Source organism: Struthio camelus, chromosome 12 (assembly GCF_040807025.1).
Source record: "Struthio camelus isolate bStrCam1 chromosome 12, bStrCam1.hap1, whole genome shotgun sequence".
NCBI classification, from domain to species: Eukaryota; Metazoa; Chordata; class Aves; order Struthioniformes; family Struthionidae; genus Struthio; species Struthio camelus.
The window spans coordinates 275,455-301,295 of record NC_090953.1 but is presented as its reverse complement, the minus strand read 5'-3'; the positions used below and the strand labels follow the sequence as shown (position 1 = coordinate 301,295).

Below are 25,841 nucleotides of genomic sequence, written 5' to 3'. Positions count from 1 at the left end.
AAGAAGCAGCAGAAGACACTCTGAAGAAAAACTCAAGCCTTCCACATACAGTGTCCCTGCTGGCTATACTTCCTTATCAGCTTTTGCCAGCTTTACTGATACCTCCAAGGGACTTCTCCAGCCAGAGGCACAGTAAAAGCATTTCATATGTCCCAGAGACAAACAGAATGAATAAGGTATAAATAAGGTCTAGCACTGAAAAAATGTAATAAAGAAATGGGACTAAGGCAATATGAGAGAAGTTACAAGAGCTGAAATATGGTGCAAGGTTCCTCCTCTTACAGAGTCTATTTTTCTTCCAGACATGTTTAACCATCTCAGATCTCATTAATTCTCTGAAGCAGCTAGTAATCTATTGTAAGAGGCACCAGCTGCCCTGAGAAGGATCAGATTCCTGGGGTCTTGCAGTTTTTTTTCAATTCTGTCTCTAGGGCTGAATAAAATGGAGACAAATATGCTGGTAACATCCTTATAAAGGAGAGGGTCAGTTCAGAGCCACTGATTTGCCAGGTGCCTGTTAGTTATCCAGATAACACAAGTCATGCTGCCTTTAGACAGAGGACCAGTAGGACAGTTGTCACAAGATTGCAACAGGATCCTAGGAGGCAGACAGACAAGAAGAAACAGTGGCAATTACAAAGACAACACAAATTGAAGATGGGGAGCTAAGCCTCGCAGACAAACCAAAATGCAAAGCTGGGGAGAGTAGATTTTAGAACTAGCAGTGGCACAGATAAAACTTCCAAAACAGTGTATTTGGGAAAGGTTATAATATTCCAAATATACTGCCATAAGTATATATAAGCTGTACCAAAAGGTACAGCTTTTATTAACCCATACCAGCCACACTTCTTTTTTCTCCTCCATATGATATTCAAAATGAGCAACTTCAAGCTGTTGAAATGCAAGCATTTTCCTTTAATGAATGTAAAATAGCTCCTTCATATTCCGTGAAACTGCAGAACCCATAACTTGTCAGTTTCATGCAGATTTAAATGGTATTTTATGGGACCTTCTCAGAATGAACTCAAGTTTCAAGGCAACTAAAAGGAAACTCTAAAACAAACAAAAAAACCAATGACCACCAGATCTAGTTGCAACCACTTGCAAAGATACAGGAGATAACCATACACTATGACTGCAGCATGTAAATGATCAGGAACTGTTCTTCCAAGCATATTTCAAGTTTAAGAAATAAAACGTAGTCCCTCCTAACTAGTGCTAGTTAACTATGTGCATGTTATGAGTATTACAGCTACCAACCATCCCTTGCCTATTTTACCTAAACACAAGAAAGGCAGGGGGCAGGGGAAGGGAAAGAAGAGAATAAATGTATTCTTTAGGCAGCAGTCAGGGCTCAAATAGGACATCCATTTCAGGCACGGTTCCCTTCTGGTTTTACGCCCTCCTGTAGGATGAGATCAGCACTGCAGAACATGCTTTCTTGCAAGGATGCAGCTCAAGTGAAACCAGGGATGAAAAACAAGAGGGGAAAAAAAACCAATAATCACTTCTGAATTATTCATCTCTATGAAATATGAATAAAAATGCAAGTAAATCCCATCTTTAGAACAGTGATCCCAGGAGAATTTTCTTTATAGGAGTCAAACTGTCTACTGCAGATTTACCTGCAGACTCATCAGTATCAAGTAAGTTTCACAGGCAGAGGAGTAGGATTACGTCAAATCCAGACCATTCACCTAAAGGCCAGTAACAAATTGTGAACAGCCGTAGTGGATTTCTGCAATTGCCACTGCCAAAATAAAGGCAACCAAAATCCAAAATAGGTTTTGTTTAAAACAGTATATGCAGGACTGCTGGTAACAGGTCATCTGAAGGCAAAAAAATAACTTGGTACTGTTTAAGGATTTTTTTTCCTCCTCCATCTTCATTTTGCCTTTTATACCACAAGAAATTCAAGTCTCAGCTAGCTTGTCTTTCTTAAAAGGTTCTACAGATAAGTAAAGGCCTATGTCACTAGAGAAGAAAAACACCCCGTTTCAAATATTCAAAACGCATTCTACCAAATCCCTTTTACAAACGGCTTATCCTGCAAGGATGCAGCTCAAATGAAACTAGGGAGAAAAAAACAGTGGAAGGGGGAAAAATAAATTAAACAAACAAAAAAACCAATAATCACTTTGAATTATACATTAAGTTATCACAAGCTACTGCCTCAAGGACAGACCCATGTAGATTTATTATTTCTTGTCATTCTCACATTAAATTAAAAATACAAAACACCCACAGGACAACAAGTACTGGGGGGAAAACTTATTGCATCCTGAAAAAAGAAGCAACCCTTTCCCTGTTGTTCCTCAAAACCTCATCATTATTTTCCTTCCCCATCAAATTTATGGGTTACTCTTTTTTTCAAAGTCCATTCAAACAAATCCTGACATCTAGAATGTTTATACAAAAGATATAATACAACAGGAGAACTGATTCAGCACAATGCACTCCCTTCATTATCCATGAGGAATTCAAAAGACTGTTCCAGGATAAACACACTTACTCTTTGCATCCAAATATGCTTCAAGAGTTTGAGCTCCATGAGCTGCAAACAATATTACTCTTACTTCTAAAATGAAACATTGTGGTTTACTGATTTTGTAGGGCAAATTTTAACATAAGTAAAGCTACTAGTGACTGCAGTGATTTCAACTTTGGGAAAAAATAAGTAGACTGAAGTATGATTTTGGAATTTGAACGTAAAAAAAACAACTTGCAAAACTGGAAAGTTTGTCATCTGTGAAGATACAGAACAGGAAGAACAAATCTGACCAAACATTAATTTTTGGCTCTGTTTGTGGAAGGATTATTTTAGAGTAGGAAAATATAATAGGTTTTCTATTAGAGCAGTATTCTATTGCCTTCCTGGAGTGAGTGAACCCTGTGATTAACACCTGTGGCAGAGAGTGGGGAGTTGTTAGAGAATGAGCTAAGAGCTGAAACCTTCAGTTTTGCTGAATAGTTCCCTTTAATGAACATGTGCCTGTAGTATTCTGTTTACTTCAGAGAAAGCAGGTCAAAGAATCACACCTACGTAATCTAATGTCTTGTTTTGTGTGATGACCGCCAGGCCATGTAAGAACTCTTCCCCATGGAGCCTCTAGGCAAACACCTCTGCATGTGTGATTATCATGCATGCAGCACACAGTCCCAGTCTCCCTGTGTTTTATTACAGTCTACACCCTGCAATTTTACCCCCCCCATCTCCATACACAAATCCCCAAGGTCAAGTCACTGAGAACGTTGAAGCAAGCACGAAGACCTGGACTAGGACTCACTGTTCTATTGGCAAGCCTATGTAGAAAGCTGAGGACAGGTCTGATGCACTCGTATTATCAAGCTGTTAAGAAAATACAGTCCCACATTCTACAAAAATCAGTAGTTTCTATCAGAAGGACTAAAATCAGTTTTAAATGATGAACAACTGATGAATAGTTACTTAGTGCTGGAAATACTTCTAGGGGAATCCCACACGATCTTTGCTAGCAAAGCATCAGTCAGTTATCCGCAAGGAGATATTGAAATTGTTAACTGAAATTTCAGACTGGTAGTACTAAAATCGGCTACCTGATTTGTCCACTAGAACAGATACCTGTTACAGACAAGAACAAGAAATTTACACCACAGTTGCATGATACTAGTTGTGTTTTAGAAAGCAGAGGCTCCATGCTTGACGACAGCACACAAGTTCAGTTTAATGTAGAGAGCTGGCAGCTCTGTGGCTTTATATGCAGGCTATTAAGAGTAACAGTATCATCTCAGCACATCAATTAAAGACCACTAGTTTTTTGGGTTTGTGTTTTTTTTTTTTAAAAGGAAAAAACAGGAAAGATAAGAGTTACAAGCATTGCCTGAAGTCAAACCCCCCCCAAAAGTTAGTCTGATTTATAAAAGAGAGTAAGTTACGAGACAGAGGGGAGAATGCATCTACAGGCAATAAGATTTCTAACAGAAGAAAACTCTTAAACCTAGCAGACAAAGGCAGAATGAAATATAGTAGCTGGAAGCCACAGCAGAAAAATTCAACCTTGAAGGGAGGCATGGTTTTAAGCATAGCTAGTTAACCAGCATGGTTTATGGTAGACTGCTTGCTGCCTGATGGATTCAAAAAACCAATGCCTCTCCTTAAAGAGCCTGCATAAAACAAAAGTCATAGTACCATCCCTCCTTAAAAACAAAGAGGGCTAAAATGTTTGTTCAGTTTAAAATAAAAATTTATTGTTTTCACGCAGTGAATTTTTCTTTGTAGTGCTCTTAATTTTCCTGAAGCCTGAACTCAGGAATTGGCTCATTTGGTTTCCTATTGCGTCCTATAGGCTAGCAGGATAAAGCAATAAGTAAAAACATGCACATGGAATAGGGATATGGTGTGTATCTTCTGCAGTAGCAGATTTACCCTACCAAGAAATAAGGAAAAGTAGACTATTTTTGCACTTAGTCTCCCAAAGTTTTCAAATCAAGCAGCAAGGCATTCCATTATACAGAATAAAGTGAAAGCAAGATGGTACTCCAAAAAGGTCGATGCTTCCAGGTCCAAAGCCCTTAACGATGCTTATTAACTCCACTTCAGTGTTTCCTAGCACAAAGACTATTATAATTTCTCAGTATCAAATAGAAAGCATGTCATCTCAGTTTCCCCAGGGATGAAGCAGCACCAGATCAGGAAAGGAAAATGGTGCCTCCAATTCTGCAATTCTAAATTTTTACAGAGGGGGGAAAAAGGAATATGTTCTGGCAATGACAGGGTTAATGGGGCAAGGCAAAAATCCTGGAACAGAGCCAATAATAGTCTGGGGTGGGGGGGGGGAATGGACATCTGTTTTCTAAGGAGGTAGGAATTACAGCATTAAAATTGTAATAGCACATGACAACGATTAATCTCATGGTGAAACAGGATTAACAGACTCCCTCTACGCTGTTTTTTTTCACTGTTCTGAATCTGTACCCAGTGGAAGAGTTTATTTCCTCAAATAGCAGCTAAGCTCCTGAGCAAGACCACTTCAGGGGAATTCTACTTAGTTCTTTCACCCCAGCTGGATGCAGCAGAACACCAGCAGCAGTGTTGTCCTTCAGGCTGAGGGCTTGCCACTGTTTCACAGCAGGGCACATCAAACAGGAGCACCTTGTGCACTAGTATGGGAAGTTGATGACATGGCTCATTGTTGCATCTAGCACAATGACTGATGCCCCTAGCTGCTCTAGTCTAGACTGGAACAGTGAGATAGGGTACATTCGCTGGCTTTAAGTTAAGATGCTTTCCATTTTGTGAGGCTGCCCTGGGAAGCACTGCCAAAACTGGAAATGCAAACTTTACCAAATGTATCCATGAACTCAGGCAGAGTAACAGCCCAACTGGCTCAGCCCTGGGCACTCAGTCATACAAAGAGGCAGGTGCTGGAATATCCAAAGCCACTTACCTCCCTCCATCTGTTTAAGTGCCACACTCAGGTAAACAAGAAATAGGAACTAAGAGCAGCTGGTCAGAGGCTTCCATGCCAATACAAGGGACTGTTTGAAAGCAAAGGGAGAGAGTTGAGGAACTGCACTCAAGAGTCATACAGTAGAATGAAACAGACTGAGAAGCTTGCCAGAAAATTGTACGCAGATGTTGGAACTGTCATATACTCAAGATCATTTTCATACTTAATCCTCCTTCCCCTTTGCTCATCTTGCTCCTCTTAGCAAGGTCCAGTTCACAGGGATCAGAAGAGCCTACTCTAAGAGCCACTGCAGTCAGGGACACTAAACGAGAACAAGGTGGACGTTGCCACAGTGAACTAACAATATATGGAGAATGCATTAACAAGGCTTTTATTATCAGGCTCTAAGTATTAGTGATACTAGAATTCCAGTAACATTTATACCAAATCACCCAAAGCTTGTACAAGCGTCTAATAAGTGTCAATGTTTGGTACTGGTGAGAACTAGAGATAATAGCATGAAATCCCTGAAGAGTAGCAGACTCCAAGAAAAGGAGTGTGCTAGAACTAGTCTTACTTGTGAGGTCACTGTCATTGCAGCTGGCATGCTTACAGTGAGTGCAACCAAACCTCTGACAAGCAAGAGAATACTGCCTTTGTCAGTTAGAGAAGCGTCACTGCAACACTGCAAAAATCAAAGAAGTTCTGTGTGCAATGCCTGCGATGAACAACACGAGAAATCACCACATAATCCTTCATAATCAGATATCCAGGGATGGAAAGCCGCTAATTTTACAACATGGAGAAAACTTTAATAGCTTTTTGGTTGTTGTTTTTCTGCTGGTATTAAGTGGAATTGAGTGCTCCTTCTTTCTTTCTTTTGTTCCCAGCTGGTTATCTACTCAAAGCTGCTGAATATTTCTTATTTAAATAAAATTAATTGCTTATAAAAAAAAGTAGAGGTAGGAGAATAAGGCCAGCCAGTCAATGGAAGAAATAAAAAGGCTATTCTAGGGAAAATAGAAAAAGAATAAAAATGGGTTATGCACCAAAAGATGGCAGATGCCTGGTGTGAAAGAACTTACATAAGGTGCTAAAAACAGTGCCTCCAATCCTTGACACGCCTAGGTTGTCAGAACAATAGAACTGCGTTCGCTAAGGTCATGAGAGACACTGCTCCGAGCACTCAATTGCTGAGTCTTAACAGCCAATTCAGCTTTACAGCAAAAGGTCCCAGCTCCCAGAACTCGAGCTAGCAGTGCACTGATCTTAGCTGAGTTTTATGGAAGCCAATCAGATATCAGAGAATGCTGAAGCCGGGAGTTCAGGCAGGGCTTTTATATTGTGATGTCACTCATGAAATACATCTGAGGATGACAACTGGAAACCTTAGATTTATTTCCAAGTGTTCTAAGAAGTTGCATAAGTCAGCAGTTATAGGGAGACAACACTAAATTGACTTATTCAAACAGGGAAACAGTATTTTGCTGAAGTTCTTATATGATAGTAGGCTGTGTTCCAAGAAAGTATTTTTCCCATTTTTTAGGTGTATAGCTTTATGAAGCCCCCGTTATCTCTAGAAAGGTAAAAGATGATCTAGGATAGCACTGTAATGCTGTTGCTGCTTATGCAGATAATGCAAAGCATCATGTACATCAATTAAGGTTTAACTTAGATAAATAAGATGATTAACGTTTGAATAGCCACCTTAAGAAGAGTTAAAAGGGCCAGAGCTCTTCAATTTAGAGGAGGAGGGCTGAGGATGTGAAATACAGTCAAGGTTTACAAAAATCAAAGGTGATAAATCAGGTGACTGCAAAATCATTACTCACCAGATCCTACAGTGCTACAAACTAGAGAGCATTCAGTGAAGCTAGATCAGCTTAAAACAAAAAAGATAGTGACCAGTGAACTTCAGTAACTTGCTGCTACATCAGGCTGTGGGAGCAGACAGCATTTGTAGGTTCAAAAGGGATTAGACAACTTTAGTAAAAGTAGTTGGGAACGTCTCCTTTAATATCCCTAATCCAAGCATTAGGCATAGTGAGGACATAGGAGGGAAAAGGACAATCAGAAGCAGATAAGCTCATGCTGCTCTCCCTAAATTGCATCCCTTGTTGCTAATGCTGAAGATAGAATATTGGGCTAGCTAGACCACTCATCTGATTCAGTAAGGCATTTCTTATCTTACTTATTTCTGAAAAGCTAAACAGAACTTGCACCTTACTATTCAGTATGTTTGATTTTATATAAGATTGACAGAATCACAGCATCTATGAAAATTAGGTTCATTCATAGGAATAACACACTTCATATGAGTAGATCCTACAGCATTTTCCTGAAGCCTCAGTTTCAAATGTATACCGAGTGTGTACAGAAGTGTCAGATACATATGCTAGGTTTAATGCTTATTTGAACTTTGAAGTGAAAAAAGCATCATTTGCCATTTCAAGCAGTAATCAATATTTTGATAGGGCAGCATGAAAGCAACAACCTGATGTTCAACTAACTTTTGCTTAGCTGAAGCGCAAGAATAACAACTACTTAAGGCTCTGGTTTCTTATTTTCACCAAGTAGCCTTCCAGGTGTCATAATAACGACCATAATACATACCTGATGAGCAAAGGAACATTTCAAAATGCAGAAAGCAAACAAGGAAAAACATGTAGAATGAGAATCAAATGCAGGCTTTGAGACTGAGCTGTGCATAGTGAACTCATGTGCATTATAATCTTTTACCTCAGGTTTATAACTTAACACAATATGATCTGTGCCACTAGTGTAATTAACACTAGTGTTTAACCCTTGCAAACTTGAATTCCTTGCACAAGTTCTAATCAGGTAATAAAAATGGACTCTTCTCCTAGCTTGAGTTATTTTGCACTTTAAGAGTATGCTTCGAAAAAAATACCCAAAACACCACAGCTGCCTTCAGGGCCTACCTTGTTCTCTGTTCTCCTACTGTCACCCAAGACTACTAATTTTCCTTTTGGTCAAGTCATCTTCATCACACCCAGGCTTGATTTCTTGTTGTCACTACGGTTTCCCCATCCATAGTTCTCCCCTGTAAACTGTGCTGTGGGATCACCCCTAGAGCAAGAGTCATATTTGCGATACCAAGAGCCAGCAGTTAAGAGTATCAAAATCAGCTTTCTTTGGGTGCTGTCAGGTATCACCTGTACAACCACCTCAATATCATCAGCTCTGTCCAGTTTTCCTCCTCTCCTTTGTACCACATTTGAGACTCATTTGTTCCACATCATCTTGAAACAGATTAAAAACTTGTTAGAGCAACAACTGTGACCTCTCCGTTCTCACAAAATGCTTCAGTTGCATTCTGATTTCAGCTGCAAATGCTATGTGTTAACATAAAACAAATGCAGTTTAGAAGTGATTGCTGTGACCTTGAGTGAGAGATTGCAGACTGGAGAGTCTTGGAGCATTCTGTTATACAGACTGTTTTACTTATTTGTACTGTATTACCTTCCTTCCCCTGATTGACACCACTGCCAAAAGACAGCCTAACTTTTGCTGGTTGTTATAGAGCCTGTAGAGTAAAAAGCCTTTGGTATTAAATAAAAAGTCCATGAACTACTACTCTGGCTTTACAGTAACTGCTGCGCTCCTGATGACTGTACCCTAATCACAAAGTGAGAACATCAGCTTTGAAGGGAATGAGGTTCCAAGATTAATCCCCATACTTCTGAGAACAGTTTTATCCTCTAGAGACATTGCTAAGCATACTAGTGTGGAACTGCATGTCCCTCACACAAACAAGTCTTTCGAATAGCATAGATTCATTACAACATTAATTGGAAGGGACTTCAGGAGATCTCTGATCCAACTGCTTGCTAACACCAAACTATATAGAGGAAGAGGAAACACATAGTTGCAGCCATTCTGTTCTCTAGCTTAACAGTGCCTACTTTTCAAAGTGCTTTCCAATTTTATGTATACCCACATGGAGCATAATGGCAGACTAACATTTTAATATGGCTGTTCCAGGATATGGCATGAATTTGCAACAGTCTGCAACAGAGAAGTTAAAGGTTAGAAGAGATATTAGATTCTTCAACATTATAGCAATCAGACTAGAATAGCTGCTCACATAGAAGAAGCATAGCTGAAAGCATCTGTTTTTAAGACAGCTATTACAAAGGGTATTCTATGATAGAATGCAGTCACAACCGTTCCCAGTTTACATTGAGAGCTTTTCTAGATCAGTTGTGACCTGAAATTTCTCTTGTACCAATCCTTCCCACATCTTGCCCTCCACACCGTGACGGTTAGCAAGAAACTACGGTTATGGCATGCCCTATCACCAGGAGAAACCTTTGCCTGTACTCAAGATCCACCCCCCCTCAAATGGGGTTACAGCAAAACTCTTCAGCTCAAGCCTGTTACCTCTCATCTTTCAACTATGTTCTTATCTCCCACAGCAATCCTGAACTATATGGAACCATTACCATTCCCTACAACTGGGCACAGCTGCTTAATATACTTTAAGGTGTGGCCATTATCCTCATGCTTACTCCTTTTGCATCAATATTCTTCAGTCCACAGAGAGACCCCTTCTGAGGGATAATTTGCTGCATTCCATGAGGATCCTTCCTTACTGAATCACTCAACTGGAGCATGCAAGCATCTAGAGAGAGATGGATCTGCTCTCTGGACTTGCATAGCTCCTAAGGCACTTATTCTGTCTGGATCTGCCTGGCTGTTCCTGCCTTAAGTGCTGCCAGGGGACAGCAGCAGATGACTATGGCTGTTCCAAGTCTGCACTGCAGCACCAGAACTATTATATTAGAAAGGAAAATAGGATATCAGTTTCCTATTTCGCTCTTTAGAAAGGTAGAAACTCTACTTACAGATCACAAACTGTTCTACTAAAGAAACTTACCACTGTTCTGTTGCTTAGTTGAGACCACTAATATCTGTCAAATTGAAAGATGAGATAAGATTACTGCTACTGATCAGCACATATTTTGGTGAAGAAAGTATACAAATAGACCACAGAAGTGTTTACATTACCAGTATCCTATCCCTGTGTGTCTCTCATCTCTTTTCTAAGCAAATACTGAGCACATTTTACTATACTATGTACCTGTCTAACGCTGAGCACTGCTGGGGAAACAGGTCAGTATGTAGACTCTAGTATAATAAAGCAAGAATTTTTTCATGTCCTAGGATACCACAGCACATTTATCAACAGATTAATGCTAGCCTAGACAATATTTTGCAAATAGAACATTAGCAATAAGCTGTTTGTCCATAAGATCACAGCGTACAAGTAGCAGAACAGCAAGAACCTACCGTTCTTTAGACTACATCACTAATATCTCAGTACTTTCCAAATAATTAGAACCGTGCAAGGAAGCCTACAGTAGATTTCATAGAACCTTCAGACCTTGTAGGAATCAGTTTTGGGGAGAATATAGGTAGCACTTTTAGTATATTTAAGATTTTCAGTTATGGGGGAAAACCTTCAAAAAAGGTTATGCCGTGCTTTAAAGATGGCCTGACATCAGTCTAAGTCAGTCCCCTACTTTACAGCTTGAATTGAAATAACGCTTTGCTTTTGGTTACATTGCTCCAGAGATAGAACTGTCCTGCCATACATGAATGGAGACATGGTTGTAAGATTAGGTCACCTTTTGGGTCCTGTTCTTTTATGGCACCTCTAAGCCACAGCCACAACAGACTTATTTACAGAGTAGCTATATGCTGACTCATGAAGAGTTTGAAAGTTAAAACAAGGAACAAAGGAGTGGGAGCCAGAGGCCCCACAGGGGTGACGCTGGACTGTCACTGGGATGGCTCCTATCCCCTACACAAGGGGAAGTTTATCATTTCTTGTTTCCAAGCCTAAATATAACAGGATGCAGAACTCTAACCTGGAGGTGACAAATGCACACATCACCATTATCCTAGATAAAGAGTGGATCATAAGAAAAAAAAGTGTAAGCAAGACAATATTTTAAGTTTTATACTTTCAGCCACCAGTGGGGTTTGATTATCCAGAGTTAGGGATATGCCAGTCAAGGAAGACTTCAATAGAAAGGGAGAGCATCAGCTCAGTTCAAATTTCTTCTTAACTAGCAACAGTTTTTACACTGTTCTTTCTAAAACTGCCATATACAACCCCCTCTATTGTTGCACAAGAATATTTTCTCTAATGGTCTCTTCCATGTGCATATTAGAGCTTCCAGAGTCACATGATACCTCATGAAAACACACTCTAACAGGCCCTAGTGATCTGTTGGGGTCAGATATTTTCCCTCTCTAGTAAATTATCTTCAGATTTGGCAGATTTTTTTTAAGAATGCAAAATAGATCAGATCTTGGCTTGAATGTTAACTGGTTTTGACTACCTCTGCTCATAGCAGTATTCAACTACAGCAAACTATCAAGATTTTTCTATTTTCTGTCACTGCTATAGTATAATGTTGCAGACATTTGTATCAGCTGGTTATAGGTTTAGAGTTTAAATCCTCAATACTTGTACAAAAGTGGGCATTTAACATGTTACTGCCTAACCAGTTGTAGCAGTACAGGACAACTTAAGTTATGATTGCTACCATGCATTAAATCAATAGTTAGCTCAAATCTCTAGCTTCAGGTATTTGTTACTCCCAGCTTCACTGGGGGGAAAAAATATATCTGTCCATCTCCCACAAGGCAGCTTTATTTCTCAGGACAGAAATGGCAGTGAATGGCTAGTGAGAATAACATCTGTATCTGATGTTCCTTTTAGATGTGAGATAATGTCACAGTCAAACCCAGACTGTAAGTCTGTGTTGGGCATGCAAGAAGATGGCAATTCATCTGTCATTACTATAGAAATTACCTAATCAGAAATAAATGAATGTAACAGCACATTGTAGAGGCCCAACGTCTAAGGAGTGTCTTTGGATGTGTAAGTGAACAGAAATACTCCATCTGTGCTGTTTGCTTCTGTTCTGAGGCTGTTCTGCCTCATCCAAGATTTTATGGTTTGAAATATGTATCCAGTGTTCTGTAATAGGCTTCAGTAAGGTTAGAGGGCCCATTAAGTCTCATTCATGCAAGCCAGACTAACATTTCTGGGAGCAGTTAACCTTGTGTGCATTTCTGATCTGTTACTGTTACTCTGCTCTAATGATGTTTGAGAAAGATATGCTGATGTCCACCATCCGGCTATGACATTCCCAGAATGGAATGCTCTTAAGGGATCTCTCCTCACGTCAGAAAATTGGGAAGGGAAAGGGATGGATGATCCTTGATATTCTGAAAGGATGACAGCAAAGTTGCACAAAACCTGAAGTCAGAAGGTGGCAGCTAAACCCTCAGATGACTTGGGCCAGGTGTCCCAAGACTTCCAATTCCAAGGAGCTGCAGGATCATGCTCTCCCTTCTTTTAAAGGGCCAACACAATACCCCTTGCAATGGGGACCTGAAACAGAAGTATTGCAGTAATCTATAGGCATGATTGTATACAGACTGCCTGGGCAGCAGGCATTCAGTCTCATGGGAGTGTTTCATGACTCAAAATTTCTATCTGTGCCTTCATTACCAGAGAAATACTACCTTCATATCACCTGTCATCACCCTGCAAAGCTGACTGTGTGTTAGGATCAGGTGAATGATAGCTGAGGGCCAACATTTCATAAGTTGAGTTATTTGGTATAGTTTCCACCTGGGCAGGAACACAAAGCATGCACTGGCAGGAAGAGAGAGCTATCATTAGGACATCTATTTTTACATGGGAGTAATTGTCCAGCCCCCTTCCCCTGGATTTCTCTAATTTTTTCATACTCAATCCTAGTCAGGTCATAAATGCTCCATGAGACACAAGTGCAATCCTTCCACCTCAAACTTTAGTCCCTTTGTAAGTCTTCCTTTCCACAGCTGTCTAGCAGGAATTTTTTTTGGATGACTGGACTTTGCCCCATCACTGATTTAAGATGGTATTTTGCCCCTTGCTGACATGCCTTAGCTGAACATATAGTTAAGCTGCTCATTTCCTTTGCATTAAGTGTAAGTTAGACTCCTTAGACTGGGAGCATTCTTTGTAGTTCCTCAGGTTTATGTGTGTTTAGCTATATAATTTCTCCCCTGGCTTTACAAACAGCCAAACATGTTCAGCTCAAGATCTCCTTTGTCCAATATCCTGCCTCCTATACCCAGGGCAAAGTCAAGAAAGCAAACATGCAATACTTCCTTCTAATACTTCTTCAGCCACCAATTATTTAATTCAAAATATTTCCTGTGTCTGCTTTGGGTTATCTTTTTAGAAAAGCCCAAAGGATCGCTTTCAAATATTTATCCAATCTTTTGGAACCATACAAGCTTCTTGCTAAAGGGTGTTGTGCGGGTAGGTTCTACAGGTCTACCACCTGTTTCATATGCATGCAATCATCTTTTCTTTTGAACATGGCTTCCACTAGTTTCATTTAATGCCTCCTACTTCCTGATCATCTTAGTCATTTCTTGCCCAAACTGGAAAGTCTCAGCTTACTTGATTATTTCTTGAATGAAAGCTATTCCAGACCTCTGACCATCTTTGTTACCCCTCCATACTTTACCACAATCCTACCATATTCTTTTGAGATAAGGAGACCAGAACTGCACAGTATTCAAGATGTGGGAACCATTATACAGTGGCATAATGCTCTTTGTTTTGGTCTCTGCTCCTCACCTGATAATTCCTAACATTTGACCTGTTTTGATTGCTGCCAAGCACTGAATTGATGTTTCCATAAACCGTACCATAACCACAGGATCTCATTCCCCAGTGGTAAGGGTCTGCTCAGAACCCACTCTTATATCTGAAGCTAGGACTGGTCTTTTTGCATATACGCATTACCTTATGTAGCTTAAATTCTTCAGTCAGGAGTCATCATTACCACCCTCAATGACTTTGCATTATCAGCAGACTGTTACCTCACTGCTCACCCTTCTTGTGGAATTCAGCTGGCACTCTCTCTCCATTGAAGGAGCTGCTATTTACACCAAAACCCCAGTTTACCCATCTTTCATTTAGTTACTTATGCATACCAAAGCCTGTCCTCTTACTCCCTGGCTAATCGGCTTCTTTAAACAGCCTTTGTGAAGGACTCAGATTTCCAAAATATTTTTGACAGGTAGATTAAATCACTCTTATCTGCATGTTTGCTGTGTCCTTCAGAGAGCTTCAAGACATTTGAAAAGGATTTCACTTTGAAGCATGAATGGTGACTTCTCAGGTAGATTATTTCTGCAGGTATCCACTAATTCTGTCTTATTATAGTTTCTACTGATTTGCCCAGTAGACTTGACACTTTCTTTGTAGGCCTGCAATTTACTGGATCCCTGCTGGAACCTTCTTTTGAAGTCTGACATCACATTCATCACCCACTGCTCTTCAAGAGCCAAGGAAGTTTTAAGTGAAGATTCATGTTGCTATTAATCAAGATATGTCACCCCAAGTTCTAAGAAATCTTGGGTGATGATATACTTTTAGTGACTTGTTAGTGCTCAGTCTGTTTATATCACAGCCTCTGTCATAATTGCTTGAAATTCACAGATCCTCAGCTTAGTCCCTCAACTAGTATGCTTAATACACAGTATTTTAATCCCATATGTAACACACGCGCACTGCTTTGCAAGGAGGAAGACTTTATCCCCACGGTAAAAAAGTCACAGGAAATTTAAATCAGTAGCAGATTGGAGAAGAGTCCAAGTATCTTTTCGCAGCTATCCATTAGAAAAACAGCCTTCCAAACGGGAAAATATACTCATATGCTTTTACAGGAGTCTTAAAGAGGTTCAGCGAGCTATAAGCTGTTCTTGCTTAAAAAGATTTTGCAGCAGTGTCATCTGTGCTTACTGCAGAAACTTTAACATATGTTACACAAACACAGCAGCCTAGAGTCCAAGCCTTTTTATAAGCTAGGCAAGCATGCTTTAAGAGTTAATAGCATTTTTATAAGGCTCCTACTCATCATTCTTCCTCTTAGGAAAGGGAGATAGGCCTTCCAAAAAAGTGATTTTGAAAGTCATTTGATTAGTCTTAAACACCACTCTTCACATGCTTTATGCATGCAGAGGTGTATTCTAAAACCCCAAAGAAAAAGATTGATAAGAAATGACTTAAGTAAAACTATATCGCGCTACCTGAATAAAGTACGAAGACAGACACATTCTAACTTACTAGGTTAGTAGGCTTTTAAATAGCATATGTTTCTATTCACTCCATTCACATTAGTAATAATATCTGTTATTTTAAGTTGAATTCCAGCAGACTCTTGAGATTGCAGAATCCTGGGCAGACAACTCACTAACTGAATCTGGTATTCTAAACTGGAATCAGCTTTGTTCTAGATCTTTTCAAATCCAGAAAAGTTAATAATTAGTGCTGATAAACTAAAAAGCTCACCTTGGACTTCTGAAGAAAATTGAGCCAGGTGCCGGGTTACAAAGAGTCGGAGTTGCTCATTCAGGTCACAGGACAGAAGATTAATATTCCAGGAACGAATTCCTGCCCAACAAGAGAGAAGAGTGAGCCATTATTACATTTACTACAAAAATCAGAATTGGAGACAGTAGAATCAACAGGAAGAGCATGACTGATCCCTGCGTATCCTAAAGAGCATGTTTAGAACTGCAAAAGTCTTCAGAAGCTTAGGGTCATAAGATACATGCCTGTCACAAAACGTCCATCCCTGAAGTAAGCGCAATAAGCAAATCTTCATTCAAGTAAAGCTCCACCTAAGTGATACTAGCAAACTACAAGGAAGAGTGGCTAAATAAATTACACGACTGCCTAAGCAAGCAAACACATTACGGTAGTTTTACATCTTCTGCAGTATCCAGCACTGGCCACTGGTAGAAACGGTCTACTGGATGGTGAGACTACCAATCAGCTCAGACATACCAGCTTCTACAGTCTTATAGCCTGTGCCTCCTCCAAGTCACAAAAGCCCCCCACCCAGCTCCCTCTGCCAATCACTCCTTCAGAGGGCCCTGATCCCCCTGAGATCCTCTGAATTTGCTCTTTAATCTACGTAATCTTTGTAAGCTAATCACCTTCATATCACAGCAGGAAGTAGTGTCTGCTCCCAGAGCAAGTGGCACCATGCCATGCAAGTCACCTTCAGACATCAGTGCGAACAGTCATCTATTCTGGATGATACAAAACACTACAGCACTGGGTACTACCAAGGAAAACAGAATATCAGCATGAATTACTACTCTAGCCTCTCAAGCTGCTGCCTGCTGAAGTACAGCTGTTGAAGGCCAATGCCACAGAGCTCCAAGAGTCACCTGAAACAAGAATTTAAACTCCAATGTTTATTAATAGTGTCCTTGCCAAGAGTTCTTCTGCCATCTTCTGGAGGCATTTTCTCTTGCATAAAATATCAGATGCACAACCAATAAAACTTTATACCTGCCTTCTTTCCAAGCGAAGTATGTTGCCTTTCATGGAGGGACCATTCCCAGTTACTGCAATTCTAGTTCTTCAGCACAGTAACTCGATATAGCACAATAATCACCGCTGGCAAGCGGTGGGAAACAGTTTCTTCTAGGATACAAACTCCAGCTCTCTACACAACCCAGGAGCCAGTAACCAACTCATCACACATTTCAGTGGTCTGAAGGCCTGCAGCATCCATAACAACTCAAGATAACTTTGCTCTTAGTTTGTCTCTGGTCACAAAAGACACCAGAGTAATATAGCTAACCTATTACATGACAGTTTACACTGCAGAGTCTATAAAAACAGAACATAGAATATCAGGAGAACTTACCACTAACTTCAGTGTCACAGAATATCTATTCCTTTCAGTTTGGACACAGGACAGGAACAAATAAATCATGTGATAAAGGAGAGGAAAGGAGAAAGGTAGACAGAATGAGTTTTCTGTGAAATACTTTTGGAAAGCACAGTGTCTTGTACAAAAGTGTTCAATGTAAGTGCTTCTTGATACAGTGCTGATTAGCATTCTAACCTGGAAGGGAACAAGGTGGCACTCTGCAGGGCACATCCTGCTGATGCTAGCTGCTGTGTCAGAGTCACGGTGTCCTACTGCAGCAATAGACATTCATGAGGTACTGCTACATCCTCTAGGATGCAGAAAGGAGATATCCTCTTTCAGAGCTAGGAAAGGGAAGAACAAAGTTCCCATCTCACTCATTTTCCTACTTAAAATTTGTTCAGCTTCCCCTCCCCCATGTAGTCTGAAGTCACTCCTAATCTCTCCCCACTTGCCAGAATTTTACTTGTTCATCCTACAGCGCCTGACCCAGAACATTGTCCTTGCCAATTATCATCCTCTACAACCTCCTCATACAAAAGTGCAGACTACACCATACCAAGGTTTCTAAAGGCCCACTTTCTTTGCACGTGCACAGCTCCAGTCAGGTACCATGTGACTCACCAGTTTCTCATTTTTCCTTATGCCCTTGTAAACTTTATTTCCTGCTGAGATAATAGGCTTATAAGATTTGGCAGTTCCTTTAATACCAGATTTACTCTTCCCGATATTGTTTTAATATTGCAAAAAGTCACACCAGAACATAAAAATTAATATTTGTTTGACTGCATTTCAGAATAAGTGTTGTTCAAGTCTCCCACAAATACACAATGGTACCACCTAAGCAGCACTGAGCATGGGAACAAGCAGCTTCCCACAAAATCCTGTACCCCCTATTCCATTCCCCTGAACCAAGCAATATCAGAAGAACCTTGAAAAAGCTTTCTGGAATAGCCAGGGCAAGAGATTGAGTCACTTTTCAATAATCTCTCCCTGGAATGTCTGTGCAGACAGGGCCTGACAGGAGCAGAAGAGTGGTACAAAGCAAAGACTAACCTTTTATCCTTTCAAAAAAGGGTAGTATCTAGCTCAGATGTATAGCATGTAACATTTTGCACCAATGTTGTTTGCAAACTTGGTTTATCCAATTTTGATCACAGCTGTAAGCCCCTTACTATGCTAACAAAGTTAGAGAAAAATGCTTTTTTGAAGGGCAGAAACATGTTGTTGTTATTCATACTTCTTTGTCTCCTGAGGAAATTAAGTCCTCTGCTCAGCAGGCTGCTCTACCTTAAACAAATCTCATGTGAATCCTCTCCAGCAAGCTACCCCTTAAAAGGGGGAGAGGTAACGTATGTACCATTTCACATTTCTAGAACTCCCTGAGTTAGAAGTATAGCTGTCTCAGGCATTAGGATAATTCAAGGTCTATACATAGATTAAGACCTCAAGTTCCTAATATTCCTAAGAATCTGAAGATTATTAATATTTATATTAATCCTAACTTTGAGATCTCAGTCTATTTCAAGATCATCTCATTCCCCCATTTCACAGTGGGGAAACCAATTGTACGGCTTGCTGGAGGCTATACTCCAAGTCAGCGACAGAGGAAGGTCTGAAAGCCCGGGTCCTAGCTCCCACAGCTGTTTGCTTCTACTAGTTAGTAACTTACCAATACTCCTGCTCAAGTGACTCTTATGCAGAGAGGTGCTTGCACTTGACAGAATTTCAGTAGGCTCCTGGACAGGCAACTAACCAGAACTTGCTTGTGCTGCTGCACTTGCACATTTATGTTGCAAAGTCTGTTGTGCAGACAGCAGCAGCAGCCCTTCAAAGCAGAGCTTTCAGTGGCCAGATGGTCTCATCTGATCTACCCCTACTGAAAATTGAATGAAACACCGCTATGATAGTAGCCGCTAAGCGGTCTGCCAGCAAAGATTGATGGAGAAGATGCTGGAGTAGAGAAAATGGACAAGACTTGTCATTTTTACATCCCCTTCTTAAAGTTGCATAGTCCACATATTTGGGAGGAAAACAGTCACAAAAGCATCTCCCAAAAATGCCATTTGGGCAATGCTTACAACTGTTAGCATTGCCATCTTTTAAACCAGTATATCTTGGAAACAGGGAAAAATTAAGGGCCTGCATGGTTACAGGGCTGTTACTTTATATCTCAGAAGTGTACTAAATTGCTTACTAGAACAGCAGCTGCATCAGGACCTCAAGGACATTTCTATAATCTGCTTTATCATTTTCCTTAGGAAACATCAGAAACTGCCAGAAAGTGAGAACTGCCATTCTTTCCTCCCCACCCCCTTTTAAGCTACACCGCATCTAATATGTGCAGAGATTCTTTGCAAAGGCCTCTGGACACTACCACAATATAGACAACAATAAACAAGCAAAATGCTCTGGCAGTCGCTTCTTGCTCTGTCATTCCTGAAGTAGTTAACTTCTCCATTGTGCTTTGCCCTCCCTCAGCCGCTCAGGTCTACACAGCCAGCTCCTCACACGGGCAGGCCTGCTTGCAGCTGTCCCTTCGCACTGCAGGAGCCACTCTCACCAGACAAACCACCCAACTAATAAGATGGAAATTTGGGTTTTGAACCGTAAAACATCTTCAAGCTTTGACATTCAAAAACACTGTTAACTGCATCCCACTAATGAGAATAAGAGGGTCTCAGGGGAAAAAGGGCACAGCAGTTTATGGCCTGAAGGTTTGCAGGTACAGCAGCCTGCAGGAACAGAAGCACAATTCACTCTCTACCGATACCATCTTTCACTGGGTTCTTCCTGCCTTGAGAGGCGACTCCGGTGGCTCCAGGGATCGGTACCACCACCCACGCACGTTAACTCCGCAGGCAGCCCCACAAGGGGCAGCCCCACGTCTGGCAGCTCTCCGAACCCAGCAGGGACCGTCCCCGTCAGCCGAGGCCTCCACCCGTCACTGCCACCCCGGGCCACGCTAGCCGCTCCGTCGCCCGGGCCCAGCGCCGGCCCTGCCGCGGCCCGGGGGCTGCAGGCGGGCGGCGGCGCCCCTGCCCGGGCGCGGCCGGGCCTCCGGGGCCGCGGCCCGGCACCCGCTGCGGCGGCCGGAGCCGGAGCCGAGCGCCGCCCGCGCGGGCTGTCCGCGCCTCCCACCCTCCTTCCCCGCTCCGGGCCGCGGCAGCGGGCGCCCCGCCCCGCGCCCCTCACCGCGCTCCAGGGCGCCCCGCAGCGCCCCCCGCTCCGGCTCCGTCCCGATCTCGCCGATCACCACGAGCAGCGCGTGTCTCCGCCGCTCCCGGCCGCGCCGCCCGCCCGGCAGCCAGGGCGCTGCCGTCTCCGTGGCAACCGGCCCGGCCGCCGCCGTCTCCATGGTAACGCCCGGCTGCCGCCACTGCAGCGCGCGGCGACTGGCGCACGGCTCTTAAAGAGCCCTGGGCGCCTCCCCGATTGGCTGGGCCGGCACGTGGTCTCGCGCTACTGCGGAGGAGAGGCGGTGGGGGGCGTGGCCTCTGGGTGACAGCTCCGCCCCCGCCGCGCCCCTGCGCTCGCGGCGCTGCCGGGCCCGAGGGGCCCCCGCCGCCGCCCGCCGCCCGCCGCCCGCTCAGGGCCCCGGCTCCGAGCCGGCCCCGCGCTCCCCCGGCTCGGGCGGTCCCCGGTGCCGGCTGCGCGGCCTGGCGGGCGGCGGGCTGTTCTCGGGCGCGGAGCACGCCGCTAGCGCTGGCGGGACAGCCGGCCTTGAGCGAGGCCGGAGAGGGGAGCCGGGCCGTCGGGTCCCCGGCGGGAGCTGCCCTCCCTCCTCCTCCTGGCAGGAGGAGAAGAGGCAGCGCAGCTGCTGCGCTCAGGTGCTCAAAACCGTGAGCCAGGCTCTGGGGCTTTAAAAGAATCATTTGGAGGGGTGGGTAGTTTACTTGCTTGATTTTGAGCCATCAGGCTGTCTTGGATTTTTTTTTTTTCCTGCCACCAATACTGCTAGAGAGTTACTTAAATGTAGAAATCCACTGAGATTTTTAAACGCCTCATATTAGGTGATTGCAATGTCCACCGTAAAATCACAGAAACTGGCAGTGCTGAAAGATGACGAGATTTGGAGTCAACATTTAACTTGTCTTTCTTCTCTACCCCTCGGTAGTAAGCAGAACAGTTAGATCTCCATCTCTTCCTGATTGTTCTTTTCCCTGTTGAAATAAGTGTAATGATCTCCAATGATAAGTGCTGATATTGCCTAGATTCCAGAAATATGAGATACAGGAAAAGTCTCTGAACCTGGTCAGTATCCAGTGTAAAACTGTTGTGAGCTGTCAACTGCTGTGTAAACAGAAGCTCTTAACATTGAGGGTGAGCAGAGAGGCTAGAAGCAGAACAGGTGCCAGGGCCTCAGTTCAGGCCACAGGCCCGTACCACTAACAGGCTAACTGCCCACATCTTCAGAGTGCTTCAATGCAGCATCTGAAATAGCTGAGCAAGCTCAAAGTATCAGCCTTCTGAATACTGAACAAGGGAAAGCCATCAAGGCGTAGTTTCAGATAGAAAACCCAGGTCTCTTCTGACAAAGAAATGGAGCTCTATCCTGTGTTGATATAGCTCAGACAAAAAACAACCCAGCTATTGTAAAATACGATTTAAGTCCCTAATAATTTGCAGTGTTTCCTAAAACAGTGTCAAGTTCTGCCCCCTGCAGTCTGCAAGATTCCCATAGAGATGAGTTACAGCTTAGGAGGCATGATGGGTAGAGAAACCAGTCTCTTCACTTGGGGGAGGAGGGGGGGGGAGCACTTGTCTTGTTTTCTTTATTTGTTTTGTTTTGTTTTGACCTGCCAAGCCTGCAGCGAGGACACAGTTGAAACCTCAGGAGGTTCAGACAGTCAGCATTTTGGCAAGCATATATGAATCTGAAAATCTATAGTGTCATGAGACTCTGACAGTAAGATAATCAGGGGAAAAAACAACCACCGAAAGGGGGAAAATTCTAGAATAATTTTCCCTGCAGGCTGCTACTGATGTTACTAGCTTATAGAGCTTTCTCAGGTTGAGAGCTGTAATCAGAAGGTGCCCTAGCTCTAAGCAGACAAATAAGGGTGTGATGCAATAAGTCTTTCTCACTTGAAATTGTGGTGACACCACTGGGCATGATCTTTATGAAATAAATGTTGTAAACACAGAGAATTAGGGCTGGAAAAGGGTTTAATTTATTTTTGTGTGTTTAAACTTGCAATTATTAGTTTGTCTCAAGGGATTGCATTGAAACAGGTAAATATGTGAATAAAGAGATAAACCTGCAGATAAATACCAGTGTACATTAAATGCTACCTTGAAAGTAGGGTTACAGATCATGGAGGGAAAACATGAAGATAAAAGATTTTCCAATTTTTTCATACCAGCTGGTAGAAATACCTTCTGTTTTCAAATGATTCAGTCTTAATCTTGCTGCTTATTTTTGACATCATAGCTTTCCAGAGCTGCAGCTTTTCACTGCAGTGCAGAGAGGCTCCTCCAGCTGGCTTTCTGCCATAGGAAAAAGAAACAGGATACATGCAAACTGGGGTGAAAGCTTAAAAAGAATATCCAAGCCTGGTTCTGTTCCACAGGGACTAGAACCCCTAGGGAAGACTGTTTACAATTAGAAAGGTCTTGTTGTGATATGATCAGTTTGCATTCCTCTACAGTACCAGCAAATGATAGAATAATTCAATTTCTATTGGTTTCTGATGTGACTGGGTCTGTCTGTGGTCACAGTAGAGATGGCATAGCTGTGCAGCCATATGGTTGTTCTTTGTGAGTCCTAGAGTGTGTGCGCAGCATCAGGCAGCAAAAGGAGGGATTTCTAGCCTAAGTTCCTCCTTTCCCCTATAAATCCACACTTTGGATCTATATGATAGATCTTTATAGCAATTATGGTGCAAACTTCTGCTTCCACGCATTGCAGCAGTAGCCAGCACCTTCATGAAGTATCATGAGCTGACCGGGCTGAGTACAGACATTACTGGTCCTGACAAACGTTAGAGGAAGAGAGGTGGCAAAAGCAGACAAAAAGGAGTACCTCTCAACAATGAGAGGCTATGAATCACAGCTAAACAACTATCATAAAAATGGATTAAAACAAGTAGGCTCAAAATAGAATGAAAAGGGTCTTCAGACTATCAGAGGAAGATCAATCTACACAATTTCAATTTCTCAGTCCATTAGCCTGGAATGGTGACATTCCGTCCTCCCTAGCTAAAGGAAAATAAAAATATCCTTATGAATAAATATACTTCTGGAAACTAGAGACCTATGGCAGCATCTGAATAAGGTTAATGCCTTTAACCAAAGTAAAGTAAAATTTCATTTTGGCTGTGACACTTGCTAAGTAGATGAGAAAAATAGGTGACTTCCTAAATGTACTTTGTTCTTCTTACACATGGCCTTGACAAAACCTCGTGGTGAGATCACACCCATCCTTACTTGTGGCATCAACTTTGATAATGCTTCCATTTAGAGATAGTTGGAGTTGTGTTGCCATTTATACTGCAGCTTTGAGGCTGCATTGTAAAATATTCCCGGGAGGGGAATCAGAACGCTAAGGCCTTCAGTTTGACCAAACTGCTGCTTCTTCTATTGATCCGTAACCTGTGGTTGATCTATCACAGCAGCACTCCTTCCACTGTCCATTCAGTATCTTCCATTGCAAGATACTGAATGCCTCCTGTGAAATTTGGAACGCTTTGCAGTTCTGATCAAGAGTAGGATCTAAGTGCCTATGAAATTATCATGCGTAGTCATTGTGTGCAATAATTTCAGGCAAAACACAAGCATAAAAATGAGCAAAAATGGAATATTATGAATAATTTTGCAATCTGAACTGTACAGGTTGCCAGTAGCCTCACCAAACAGTTCAAAGAAGCCACAAAATTACACTTTCCACCATAACTGTGTGCATGCCTATCATGGCTTTCCTAGCTCAGTAAAGCCATGAAGTAATTTTAAGATTTCTCCAAAAGAAAGCGCAGACACACTATGTGATCCAGGCTTATAGGTAAATTGCAGTGTTACATAGTGCATTTTATGTTACTGAATAAGTTAGGGGTATTTAAAGTTAGTTACATGTAAGCCAGTAACTGAAAAGTATGCCCAAGAAGAAAGTTTATTTGCTGTGGCAGTCTTAGCTATGGAAGGCTATGGAAGGCCTGAATGATTTAATAGCTGTCCTTTTATGCTTTTGTGGATATGTTGAATGCCTATTTGTGGTCATTCTATCATAAATCAAGAATATAGATGTATTAGATTAGAGGAGAGATAACTTTAAGAGCCTTTGTATGAAGGTCACAAGAGATCAGTAAATTGCGTGGTCTTCCATGTTTGATGTTAGTATGTTTTCCAGTGTTCTGCCACTTCTGGAACACACAGTCTCTGAATAATGGTTAAGTGATCAAATAATTTACAAATCTTGTAATGTTTCAATCTTCTATGTTGGCACTAAAATTTAGCATTAATGAATGATGAACAAAACCAACTTTAAAATGACCATAGAAATATCTGACTAAAAGTTTAACAAAGAAATGTACTTAGACATTAGAAACAGGGTTTTAGAACATTGTATTAAAAAAAAAAAATGCTGTTTCACTTACCCTCTGGGACTGATTTAGAAATGTGTTTGTCCTGCAGGAGCTGCCATTACCGTCACCTAAGGAAGCCTCTGCTCTGCTGCTTAAGGAGGAGTCTGTGATATTACCAACTGCATCAAGAGAAACAGACACCTCGACCTTTTTGTCTCAAAAGGTAAAACAAGCAAATTCTCTACTTAAATGTATTTACCCTATAGCACAATGCACAGTAATGTCTCTATGTCCTATACTTGTGTATGTATCTGTACACTACTTAAAAATATCTTAGTTAACCTTTACACTATGATAGAAACATAGTGTCAGTTGCCTGTATATTACTCTTGGGTCAGTTTAGTGGAGCTTTTGTAGTTGTTTCCCAGCATCCACAATTTATCTTTCTCTAAGAAAAGCATATCGATGTCATCCGGGCACCCTCTAGGGGCCATTGTGTAATTGTAGGCTGCTGTGTTTTCTGAAAATGGTTTAATGATACTGTATCTGTGAATAAGAGACAGAAAGTGCTTGTATGTTCCAGACAGATATTGGGTAAAACCGTAAGCGTTCTCAAGTCCAGTAAGAACTTATTTTGTGTTTATGTCAAATAGGGATGTAATAATCCTCTTTTATAAACCACGTCTGAACTTCCACATCTTATCATGATAACAAAAATGAAGTAAAATAATTGATAAACAAATGTAATGCACTTGTAACGTTTAAAAAAGTCTTTAAAAAATTGTTATGCCTATTTTCTTGCTTTGCCTTTGGATCTGCTGCTGCTTCCCTCTGTTGCTCCTGCTGTCTGTCATGCTTTCTTCAGGATAGGAATAACAATCTCTGCAGGTGTCCGTCCACTCTGTTTTCACTCTGTTCATGTTAAAGCTAACAGTCAAAGTTCCCGCTAGTTTGCATCCGCTAGTACTTCCTCAGAGCATCGCTTCTTGCAGTAAAAATCAAACAGGTATTTATTTAAAAAACAGACAGGCTGTCGTGATTGGGTTGAAAGGGATATGGAGATCATAGACAATTCTACAAAGTTGTTTCTGCTTTGAGGACAAGTTGCGCCCTTG

At 41.8% G+C, this 25,841-nt stretch overlaps 1 protein-coding gene across 1 annotated transcript in view; it reads right to left on the bottom strand.

Annotated features, from left to right (window-relative positions):
- The window catches only part of MAP1A (microtubule associated protein 1A), a 71,191-nt gene extending 50,554 nt beyond the window's left edge, over positions 1-20,637 (bottom strand). The window contains exons 1-2 of the mRNA XM_068957825.1: positions 20,402-20,637; positions 15,829-15,930 (exon numbers count right to left, since the gene is read on the bottom strand). Of these exons, the coding sequence (XP_068813926.1) occupies positions 15,829-15,930; positions 20,402-20,564 (265 nt within the window). The 5' untranslated portion in view covers positions 20,565-20,637. The remainder of the gene's footprint in view (positions 1-15,828; positions 15,931-20,401) is intronic.
- Between the last annotated feature and the right edge of the window lie 5,204 nt (positions 20,638-25,841).